Raw genomic sequence first — 12,550 nt, forward strand, 5'->3', positions numbered from 1 at the left:
CCGGAGCGCCCCGAGCTGCCACCTGCGGCTCGAGTGGGTGTATGGCTACCGGGGCCACCAGTGCCGCAACAACCTCTACTACACTGCGGCCAAGGAGATCGTATACTTCGTGGCGGGGGTCGGCGTGGTGTATAGCCCGCGGGAGCACCGGCAGAAGTTCTACCGGGGCCACAGCGACGACATCATCAGGTACCGGGGAGCGGGGGCCGCCGCTGTCACCCTGCGAGCCGCTCCCGGAGTTTGCACCCGCGGGTCCCTCTGGACGCCGTGACCGCTCCTGCACGGAGCATCACCCCGAGGGGAATCCGCAGCTGTCTCTCTGGTCCCGAGTCCGCCAGTTAACACGCTGCAAACGCCTTTCCCCTCTTCCTCGTCTAGGGACTCTCTCGGGTCTGTGCAGAAAGATCAGGTCCGCGGATCCACCGGGCACCCGGTTTGACTGCTTTGTGCCCTTTCACACTCCATCAAAATTACGCAAACTGCGAAAAGGTTATTTTGGTAGCACTTTATTCCTTTAGATCCTGTGAGAAATTTCTTATTGAATGCATTCTTAAAGCACCTGGGGTGGGGGAAATCCTTTACCTAATAAAGGACTAATGGAAGCCCAGCAAGCCGTGGGCTGGTCCCGGGGAGCGCGCCCAGGGTGGCGTCCTGGAGGGCTCTCACCTCCTGGCCGTAATTATTAGTTCAGGTTTCACCTGCTATTATCAGCCGAAACCCCCGGCAACCTCCAGGCAATTCATTGGATGTTAAAATGTACACACCTGAAGGCAATTTAAGGTCGGTCTTATCTGAAGAGGCTGCTAAAAATAACCTCGTTGATTTCCAATTCTCTTCATTAAAATACTCCTAAATAAGCTACTTTTGTATTTTTTTAAAAAGTAAATCGCGATTGGGTTGCTATTTTTAGTCTTCCTTGGACAGTATCTCAAAGTTGGTCCCAGTACTTGTTTACATTTCTTCAGTGAGCGGTATATTTGAAATGTAATTTTCAATCAGTGTCTTAGAACTTTTGTGGTAAAGTCAAGAGCTTCAGAAATCATTCTAGGCCACTGATTATTGCCTCGAGCACAGCATTTTTTGTCCTTTACAGAGGAAAACATTAAGAGCAATTGAGAATGTGTTTGTGTGGTGCTCTTGGGGTTTTATCAAAGATTCTATGATTTGGGTTTGGTTACAAAATTTTATTCCCTCATGTATGTTGCACAGGATTTAAATTGGGCATTTCAAATCCAGTAGCTTGGTTCGAAGTCTTGTAGGTAAGAAGCCCTGGTACTTAAATTCCACAAATAAAGTTGTTCTTCTGTTTTGCGTCTCTGTACACCTATAATGTGTAAGAGGGAAAAGGAGACCTAGGACAAACAAAGGTAGGGCAAGATGGAGTAAAGATAAGAAGAGCCAAAATTGGGATTGCACAATGAGGAATGAGGTGGTGCTATGTATTCACTTTTTTGTTTTGTTTTGTTTTGTTGGACACCAGAGTACTTTTTCAGATTGTACTTAATGTATTACTTTGAAAAGGTCACTGATAAGTCATTTCATTTTTCTCAAGCTGGGACTCTGTATGGTGGTGATTAGGGTTACAGATCTATTATAATAGCCTAAATTGCTGATGGAAAAACAAAACTAAACTAAACCCATAGTAATTATTTGTCTTCTTGTGATTTATCCCAAGAGTAGAGTTTACCCCAGTGTCTTGTCTTTTTCCCTAATCCTTTCAAGTCTCTCTTCTTTCCCGTATGTTAGGTCTCCCAAAGTACCAGGCATAGTAGCTTTACCTAATTGCAGCAGCCTTCACTGAAGCCCTGCTCCAGATAATTTAGTCTGTTAGGTTGAATTCAGCTGGTGGAGTAAATGTGAAGGATTTTGAGATCTTCTCGAGGTATGCTTGTATTGTTTTTACTCCTTGGGGGTTTTGAGAGCAGTATAGCACTAAGGTCTTCTGAAACTAGACATGATTTATTTGGTGAGGTAAATTATATCTTGTTCTTCTGGCAGTAATTAGAAGCTGTATTATATGTCACACCGCTGAAATTTCATAATTATGTTTCAGTAAACTTTAAGGAAGGTAATGCTTTGACTTTCTTTTGGTACAGTTGCACAACTCATACAAAACAACGAACATACTCGAATTTCTCATAGTTGAATACATGCTTATGATTTTATCCAAATGATGCATCTTTAATGTATAACAATGAAAATAAGTTTCCTGAAAAGTTTCAATGAGGTAGTAAAATCTGAATCATACAGCATCTTGAAATTGAAATTGGTGGCACAAATTTAATACAATACTAAGAATATAATTTAGGAATCAGTGAAAGAGCTCTGGACATTTTATTTCAAATAGTAATGACAGATCATGTTTGTGAAATATATTGAGCAACTATTAAAACCTCTGAATATTTTTTCAGTTCAGTGTTTGACTTGTAAATATAGAAACAACTCTGGTAATTTTTAAATTATGTCACAGCAGAAGATGTAATTTGTAATTCACAAATGTGATGCATAGTGAAAAACAATGTTGCTGTAACCTTAGCCTTAGTAATAAAAAGTCAGTTCTGTTTTCATCATCTGTTTTGTTTCCACCTTTGTCTGAAACTTATGTAAAACTTATTGGTCAAATATTACTTAGTCTGAGGATAGAACTCTTCCAGAATGAGCAGATCATTGTCCTCAGGTTTTGAAAATGTGAGTGCAATGTTGGTGGTAAAGACTGAGTCATGACTAGTCTATCATTTGCTTACTTGTTCTCTGACCCTTTTATTATCACTGAAGATTGCCAGTAGTGGTGCCACATGACATCTCATCATTTTCTCAGTGTTGCTTGTAGTTCTCCATCTTCTTTTTGCCATTTACCTGGGTGTACTTCTCTAGTCATTTATCTTTTAGTTATATTTATCTCAGTAACTGATTTATATAGCAATTAGTTTCAGTGTCAGAAATAATACAGGGCTTTTTGGGTCACTTTTTTGTTCTTTTTCTCAAAATTCTCTAGTTATTTTATCAATATAAAATCTATAAATCTATAAAATCTATATCTAGAAAAACCTCTAGTCTAGATTTAAGACTAAGTTATAAAATAAACCACTACCAGTTTTAGCATAAGATGTACATCTAGATCTTGATCTATATTTTGGCCAAGTTATTAAAAGAATGCAATAGCTTTTTTTTTTTTTTTTTTAAACTGAGACAGGCTCTTGCTCTGCATCACACAGGCTAGTGCAATGGTGCAGTCGGTGCTCACTGTAGCTTTGAACTCTTGGGCTCAAGTGATCATCCCACCTCAGCCTCCCAAGTGGCTGAGACCACAGATGTAGGCCATGTTACCGGGCTATTTTTTTTTTCGGTAACGATGGGGTCTCTGTATGTTGCTCAGGCTGGTCCTGGACTCCTTGGCTCAAGTGATCCTCCTACTTCTGCCTCCCAAAGTGTTGGGATTACAGGTGTGAGCCACTGTGTGCAGCCAGAGTGTAATATCTTTTCAAATTTATTATTCTAGGTACTTCCCATCAACAAATTTTTGCAAGATTGTTCTTAAGGATATTATTAATAGTTTTCAAATCATCTATACCAGTGAAGACCATTAGTGGAATATAATTAACTTGGGGCATTTTGTTATTTGATTCTGCTTTCCTTATGGGAGTAATCAGGGCCTATTGTTTATGTATTATGTAGTTATAGAATTTAGAATGCTTTTGTTTTTTTTAAACATAGTCAAAGTGTCTCCCGAGTTGGTGATGAGCTCAAATGACAATGCATCTGAAATATTTTGAAAAGTATACCATACTATATAGTTGCAGGTTAAAATAATAATTGTTCATTGCTTCTATGTATGGCTTTTTTTTTGAGACGGAGTCTCGCTCTGTCGCCCAGGCTGGAGTGCAGTGGCGCAATCTCGGCTCACTGCAAGCTCTGCCTCCCGGGTTCACGCCATTCTCCTGCCTCAGCCTCCCGAGTAGCTGGGACTACAGGCGCCCGCCATCTCGCCCGGCTAGTTTTTTGTATTTTTTAGTAGAGACGGGGTTTCACCGTGTAGGCCAGGATGGTCTCGATCTCCTGACCTTGTGCTCCACCCGTCTCGGCCTCCCAAAGTGCTGGGATTACAGGCTTGAGCCACCGCGCCCGGCCTGTATGGCTTTTTTAAAAGACAAAATGAAGGGTGTAGAAGCTATTTTCTTTATTTGTGGTAAATGTTCTTCAGAAAAAATACTGACCAAGCCTTATTGTAATCTAGCAAAAGTGGTTTTTGACTGCTCAGTATTTATGGTAGGGAAACTTAATTTATTCAATACAAGTCAAAATTGTAATTGGAAAAGCGATTCCGAATGACATTTCCATGATAGATAGATTTTTTTGTGTGTTTATATGGGTTCACAGTAGCAACTTTTTAAGCTCTGGTAGGAATTACTGGAAACCTACTTGTGGTCTACTTAATGCTTCCAGGTGCGTGTTCATGATTTCCCAAACCTGGCTTATCGTCAAAATAGTTTGAAGAGCTTTTCACCAGTTTCTAGCCTTTTGCTCAAATGCATGAAGTCAGAATTTTTTAGGGTTGGAGCCCAGGAATCTATTTTTTAAAAAGTGCCTCAGATTATTCTGTTTGGGAAACACACTGCCCCAACCATGCCTAGAATTCTTAAGCAGTTTGAGAAATGGGCACAAACCCTCTCCTCAAACCTGATTCCAGAATTTTCTTAAGCACTGTGCAATATGTAGAAGTAGTGCTTCAAAAAGTATTAGAAAACATATTTAATATAATGTCCCAGTGCTTAAGTAATTAGAATTAGATGGACGTAGCATTTATTTATAGACCATGTAACAATTATATTTGGTAAGCTTTCATTTTATGTGTTGCAATATCAAAGTATTTATGGTTTTTTAAATATTGCATAATTTAAGGGATGAAATTAAGAGATATTTTCCAGGAAAAATAGGAATTAACTAGAATAATAGTTGAAGTTGTAATAGATGTGTATTAAGTATATATTCTTTAGGGATAAGCCAGATTATTAGATTTACATTTAATAACTGTTTTCCTTTATTTTATAATGTCTTGTGTGCAAATAGCAGACAATTAATAAAACATGTTTTAGATATACATTAAGGAAAACGTGGAATAATGAATTATTAGAAACTATTAGGAACTTCTATTTCAAAGTTTTCTCATCTAAGAAATATTTGTTGAGCTTCTGTTTTGTGCAAGAATCCCTGCCTTAAGATACTCAGAGTTTAGCCACAATCAAATACCCGATGAGAATATGTATATTAAGACTAGCACGAATGTCCCTGTGATATGGTATGTACATGGGGTTATAAAAAGTTCACAATGATGTTTCTTATAGAATATAATACCTAAGCTAAGTCTTTAAGGACAATAGGGAGAAAGGGTCATCAGAAGAAATGAAAGAAGGTATAGCATTCTGGGAAGAGGTAACATTGTGTGCAGTGGTTTTGTGTTATGAGAGAATATTTGAAAAATTTGCGTATACTATCTTCAGTTTGTTTTCTCCTATTTACTCTTGGCTTTGTTCTGTTTCACCATAGCAGTTCTTGTTGAGGTTACCAGTGACCACTGGCATTGCCAAATCCAGTGGTTATCAGTTCTCATCTCATTTGATTTTTCATCATGATTTGACATAGTTGGTTCATTAGTCCGTTTTCACGCTGCCGATAAAGAGATACCCGAGACTGGGAAGAAAAAGAGGTTTAATTGGACTGACAGTTCCACATGGCTGGGGAGGCTTCAGAATCATGATGGGAAGTAAAAGACAGTTCTTACATGGCAGCAGCAAGAGAAAATGAGGAAGATGTAACAGCGGAAACCTCTGATAAAACCATCACATCTCGTGAGACTTATTCCCTACCATGAGAACAGTATGGGGGAAACTGCCCCCATGATTCCAATTATCTCCCACTGGGTCCATCCCACAACACATGGGAATTATGGGAGTACAATTCAAGATGAGATTTGGGTGGCGACACAGAGCCAAACCATATCAGTTGGTTGCTCACACCTTCTTAAGACCCTTTCTTAAGTGGCATTTGGCACGTATCTATTTCTTGGTTTACTTGTTCTTTCAACATATATTTACTGAACACCTATTATTTGCCAAAAACTGTTCTTATCACTAGAGATATGACAGTGAACCAAACAGATAAAATTGCCCACCCTTATGGAGCTTTTATCTACTTGATGGGGAGATACAGAATAAAGAAGGTAAATTTTATATATGTTTGTAAAATTTTATATGTGCATGTATATATGTATAGTTTGTAAGGGCTAAGGAAAACAAGGTGAGAAAATGTGATAGAAACTATTGGGGGCTGGGCGTGGTGGCTCACGCCTGTAATCCCAGCACTTTGGGAGGCTGAGGCAGGTGGATCATGAGGTCAGGAGATCGAGACCATCCTGGCTAACACAGTGAAACCCTGTCTCGACTAAAAATACAAAAAATTAGCCGGGCGTGGTGGCAGGCGCCTGTAGTCCTAGCTATTCGGGAGGCTGAGGCAGGAGAATGGCATGAACCCGGGAGGCGGAGCTTGCAGTGAGCCACGATTGCGCCACTGCACTCCAGTGTGGGAGACACAGCGAGACTCCATCTCAAAAAAAAAAAAAAAAAGAAACTATTGGGAAGAGTTTACATAGGTATTTAGATAGGGTGACCAGGAAGACCTCACTGTAAAGGTGACACTTAAGTAGAAAGTAGGAGGTGAGGTAATGTGCTATGTGGATATCTGAGGAAAGGACATGTTAGGCAAAGGGACTGTCAAATGCAAATGCCCTGAAGCAGAATGCCAGTATTTTTGAGGAACAGTAAGAATGTTAATGTGGCTGGAGCAGAGTAAACTTGAAGGAAAGTAGTGAGAAATGAGGTCTGATGAGCTAGTGGTGGTGGGGGCAGATTTTGTAGAACTTTATAGGCTGATGAGAGGATTTTCACTTTCCCATCTGAGAATGGAAGTTATTGGAACTATGTAATCAAAATAGTGACATAATTTGACTTATGGTTTAACAAGGTCACTCTGGCTCCTATATTGACAACAGACTGAAGAGGGAGGGACAGGATGGAAGCAGGGAGACCACTTAGGAGACTGTTGCAGTAATCCAATCAGGAAGTATTGGTGGTGTGGACTGGGGTGGTAACGGTGAAAGTAGTGAGAAAGGGTCAAATTTTGTATATGTTTTAAAGATAGAGGTAGCATGATTTATTAATGGATCACATATAAATCGTGAGAGAAAAGAAAGGTCAATGATGATCGCAGAATTTTTGGTCAGAACAATTGAAAGAATGGAGTTACTGGCTACTGAATTGGGAAACAGTGTTGGAAGAGCAAGTTTTATATTTTGGACAGAAGGAAAGATCAACAGCTCTATTTTACTAAATTTTGTTTTTAATTTTTGTGGGTACATAGTGTATCTATTTATGGGGTACATGAGATGTTTTGATATAGGCAAGCAGTGTGGAATAATCCCATAGAGAATTGGGTGTCCTTCCCCTCAAGGCTTTATCTTTTGTATTATAGAGAATCCAGCTGCAACTTTTTAGTTATTCTAAAATGTACAATTAAATTATTGACTATAGTCATCCTGTTGTGCTTTCAAATGCTGTTATTCATTCTAACTCTTTTTTTGTACCCATTAACTCTCCCCACTTCCCCTTGAGTCCTCCACTACCCTTTCCAGCTTCTGGTAACCGTCCTTCTACTCTCTATGTTCATTAGTTCAGTTGTTTTGATTTTTAGATCCCATAAATAGGTGGGAACATGCGATGTTTCTCTTTCTTTGCCTGACTTATTTCACTTAACAATCTCCAGCCCCATCCATGATTTTGCAAATCATAGAATCTCATTTTTTTATGGCTGACTAGACTCTGTTGTGTATATATACCACATTTTCTTTATCCATTCATCTGTTGATAGACTATTATGTTGCTTCCGAATCTTAGCTATTGTGAACAGTGCTGCAACAAACATTGGAATGCAGATATCTCCTTGATATCCTGATTTCCTTTCTTTTGGGTATATGCCCTGCAGTGGGATTGCTGGATCATATGGTAGCACTATTTTTAGTCTTTTGAGGAACCTCCAAACTGTTCTCCACAGTGGTTATACGAAATTACATTCTCTACATCCTTGCCAGCATTTGTTACTGCCTGTCTTTTGGATATAAGTCATTTTAACTGGGGTGAGATGCTATCTCATTGTAGTTTTGATTTGGAATTTTTATTATGGCTTCGATCTTGTTATTTGTTTTATTTGTTATTGGTCTGTTCGGATTTTGGATTTCTTCCTGCTTCAATCTTGGTAGGTTGTATGTGTCTAGGAATTTGTTCATTTCTTCTAGATTTTCAAATTTAGTGACACAGAGTTGGTCGTAGTAGCCACTAATGATCCTTTGAATTTCTGCAGTATCAGTTGTAGTGTCTTTTTCATTTCCAATTTTATTTGTATCTTCTTTTTTTTCTTAATCGGGCTAAAGGTTTCTCAATTTTGTTTAACTTTTTTTTTTTTTAAAAAAACAGCTTTTTGTTTCATTGAAATTTTGTATTAGTTTTTTCAAATTTCAATTTCATTTATTTCTGCCCTGATCTTATTTCTTTCTACTAATTTTGGGTTTGGTTTGCTCTTGCTTTTCTAGTTTGTTAAGATACATCATTAGATTGTTTATTTGAAGATTTTCCTCTTTTTTGATGTAGGCACTTATAACTTTAAACTTCCCTTTGAGTACTGCTTTTGCAGTGTCCCATAGGTTTTGATATGTTGTGTTTTCACTTGCATTTGTTTCAAGAAGTTTTTCAGTTTCCTTTTTAATTTCTTCATGGACCCACTGGTCATTCAGGAGCATATTGTTTAATTTCCACATACGTATTTGTATAGTTTCAAAAATTCCTCTTGTTATTAATTTCTAGTTTTATTCCATTGTGGTCAGAGAAGGTGCTTGATATTATTTCAATTTTTTTCAACATTTTTAAGACTTGTCTTATGACCCAACATACAGTCTATCCTTGAGAATAATCCATGTGCTGAGGAAAAGAATGTGCATTCTGTAGCCATTGGATGAAATATTCTGCAAATATCTATTAGATCCATTTGGGCTATAGTGCACAGTAAGTCAGATGTTTCTTTGTTGATTTTCGGTCTGGAAGATGTGTCCAGTGCTGAAAATGGGTTGTTGAAATCTCCAGCTATTATACTTGGGCCTGTCTCTTTCTCTAGCTTTGATAATACTTGCTTTATATATCTGAGTACTCTAATGTTGGGTGTGTATATATTTAAAATTGTTATATCTTCTTGCTGAACTGACCCCTTTGTCATTATATGGTGACTTTGTCTCTTCTTATAGTTTTTTGTCTTGAAATCTATTTTTTCTGGTATACTTAAGTATAGCTACTCTTGCTCTTTTTGGTTTCTATTGGCATGGAATATCTTTTTCCATCCTTTTATTTTCAGTCCATGTGTGTATTTATAGGTGAAATGTGTTTCCTGGATCAATGGAAGATCCATTGATCTGTTCCATTGAACTTTTCCAATGGATCTTCCATTGATCTGTTCATCTATTCAGCCACTCTATCTCTTTTGATTGGAGATTTTAGTCCTTTACATTTACACTGTCCTCCAGACTGTGGCCGTCTTCTCACAGCTCTACTACGCAGTGTCCTAGTAGAGCTGTGTCGGGGGTCCAACCCCACATTTCCTTTATGCACTTCCCTAGCAGAGGTTCTCCATGAGGGCTCCGTCCCTGCAACATACCTCTGCCTGGACATCCAGGTGTCTTTCTGTTTTTCTTTCTTTCTCTTTCTTTCTTTCTTTTCTTTCTTTCTTTCTTTCTTTCTTTTCTTTTTTCCCACAGAGTTTCATCTGTCTTGCCTAGGGTGGAGTGCAGTGGTGCAATCTTGGCTCACTGCAACCTCCAGCTCTTGGATTCAAGGGATTCTTCTGTCTCAGCCTCCTGAGTAGCTGGGACTACAGGTGTGTGCCACCACACCTAATTCTGTATTTCTAGTAGAGACAGGGTTTCATCATGTTGGCCAGGCTGGTCTTGAACTCCTGACCTCATGTGATCCATTCACCTTGGCCTCCCAAAGTGCTGGGATTACAGGTGTGAGCCATTGTGCCCCATCCAGGCATTTTCATACATTCTCTGAAATCTAGGCAGAGGTTCCCAAACCTCAGTTCTTGTCTTCTGCACACTTGCAGGACCAACATCATGTGGAAGCTGCCAAAGCTTGGGGCTTGCACCCTCCAAAGTCATGGCCTGAGCTGTATCTTGGCCTCTTTTAGTCACAGCTGGAGTGGTGAGGACACAGGACACCAAGTCTCTAGGCTGTACATAGCAGGGGTGTCTTGGACCTGGCCCCGGAAACCAGTTTTTCCTCCGAGGCTCTGAGCTTGTGATGGGAGGGGCTGCTGCAAAGATCTTTGACATGCCCTGGAGACATTTTCCTCTTTGTCTTGGCGGAGCAGCCTGTGACTCCTCTTTCTTATGCAGATTTCTGCAGCAGGCTTGAATTTCTCCCCAGAAAATGGGTTTTTCTTTTCTACTGCATCATCAGGCTGAAAATTTTCCAAACTTTTATGCTCTGCTTCCTCTTGAATGCTTTGTTGCTTAAAAATTTATCCCACCAGATACCCTAAATCATTGTCTTAAATTCAGTGTTCCACAGATCTCTAGGGCTGAGCAAAATGCTGCCAGTCTCTTTGCATAGTAAGATTGATCTTTACTCCAGTTCCCAAGAAGTTCCTCTTTTCCATCTGAGATCACCTCAGGGTGGACCTTATTGTCCATATCACTATCAGCATTTTAGTCAAAGCCATTCAACATGTCTCCAGGAACTTCCAGACTTTCCCACATCTTCCTGTCTTCTGAGCCTTCCAAGTCTTTAGGAAGTTCCAAACTTTCCCACATTTTCCTATCTTCGTCTGAGCCCTCCAAACTGTTCTAGCCTCTGCCTGTTACCCAGTTGCAAAGTTGCTTCCACATTTTTGGGTATCTTTACCAATCTAACAAACTAAAACAACTGAATTAATTTGTTCTCACACTGCTAATAAAAACATAAGCAAGACTGGGTAATTTATATAGGAAAGAGGTTTAATTGACTCACAGTTCTGCAGGGCTGGGGAAGCCTCAGGAAACTTACAGTCATGGCAGAAGGGGAAGGAAACATGTCCTTCTTCACGTGGTAGCAGCAAGGACAAGTGCAGAGTGAAGACGGGGAAAAGCCCCTTATAAAATCATCAGATCTCATGGGAACTCACTATCATGAGAATGGCATGAGAGTACTCATCACCATGATTCAGTTACCTCGACCAGGTCCCTCCCGTGACTGGAGATTATGAGAACTACAATTCAAGATGAGATTTGGGTGGGGACACAGCCAAACCATATCAATGAGAAATGCAAAAAGGGGATAAGGATATACAAAATAAGTGACGATTTTTAGTAATTATAATTAGTGGTAGTGAGAGGTGAAGCCAGCTTCGCTTCTGGGTCGGCTGAGGACTTGGAGAACTTTTCTGTCTAGCTGAAGGATTGTAAACACACCAATTAGCGCTCTGTGTCTGGCTAAAGGTTTGTAAACGCACCAATGAGCATCTTAAAAATGGACCAATCAGCACTCTGTAAAGTGGACCAAGCAGTGCTCTGTAAAATGGACCAATCAGCAGGACGTGGGCGGGGCCAAATAAGGGAATAAAAGCTGGCCACCCAAGCCAGGAGCGGCAACCCGCTCTGGTCCTCTTCCACGCTGTGGGAGGTTTGTTCTTTCGCTCTTCGCAATAAATCTTGCTGATGTTCACTCTTTGGGTCCTCACTGCCTTTATGAGCTGTAACACTCACTGTGAAGGTCTGCAGCTTCACTCCTGAAGCCAGCGAGACCAGGAACCCACCGGGAGGAATGAACAACTCCAGACGCGCTGGCTTTAAGAGCTGTAACACTCACTGCAAAGGTCTGTGGCTTCGCTCCTGAAGTCAACGAGAACATGAACCCACCAAAAGGAAGAAACTCCGAACACACCATCTTTAAGAACTTTAACACTCACTGCAAGGGTCCACGACTCCATTCTTGAAGTCAGCGAGACCAGGAACCCACCAGAAGGATCCAATTCTGGACACAGTAGTATCATTGGCATTGTTCTTCTGAGTCTGTGGTGTGTGCAAGGTGGGATAAAACAAATCAGTAATTTTGGGACATTCTAATTTATTAATCTATTATATTTGAGAACCAAAATTCTCAGGATGGAAGAAAAAAATCAGATGTAACTGTCAAGAACTGTGAACGTACTGCAGTTTTACCCTACTGGAAAGTTACTAGGAACCTACCACAATTTCTTGGATGCTGACAGAACACATCAGCTTCTGGGTCAGAAGGATTTATCACTTCATATATGCACAGCAAACAGCATGAGCATTGTGTTTATGTCAGTAATCTTTGCCCACCTAAACCCACAGGGTGATATACAGGAGCCTAAATTGTGAGTTTGCATCACAGCTAAGTAACCTGGGGTTTATGGAAACTGAATCTTTTATAATAGGCTGCAAACAAACCTGCTT

General features: G+C 39.9%; 1 protein-coding gene across 1 annotated transcript in view; it reads left to right on the forward strand.

Moving 5' to 3' along the window:
- The window catches only part of EML5 (echinoderm microtubule associated protein like 5), a 200,798-nt gene that overhangs the window by 1,663 nt on the left and 186,585 nt on the right, over nucleotides 1-12,550 (forward strand). Inside the window, exon 2 of the mRNA XM_011949800.1 lies at nucleotides 7-189. Coding sequence (XP_011805190.1) covers nucleotides 7-189 — 183 coding nt within the window. The remainder of the gene's footprint in view (nucleotides 1-6; nucleotides 190-12,550) is intronic.

The sequence above is a fragment of the Colobus angolensis genome, unplaced genomic scaffold (assembly GCF_000951035.1).
Source record: "Colobus angolensis palliatus isolate OR3802 unplaced genomic scaffold, Cang.pa_1.0 Scaffold3, whole genome shotgun sequence".
NCBI classification, from domain to species: domain Eukaryota; kingdom Metazoa; phylum Chordata; class Mammalia; order Primates; family Cercopithecidae; genus Colobus; species Colobus angolensis.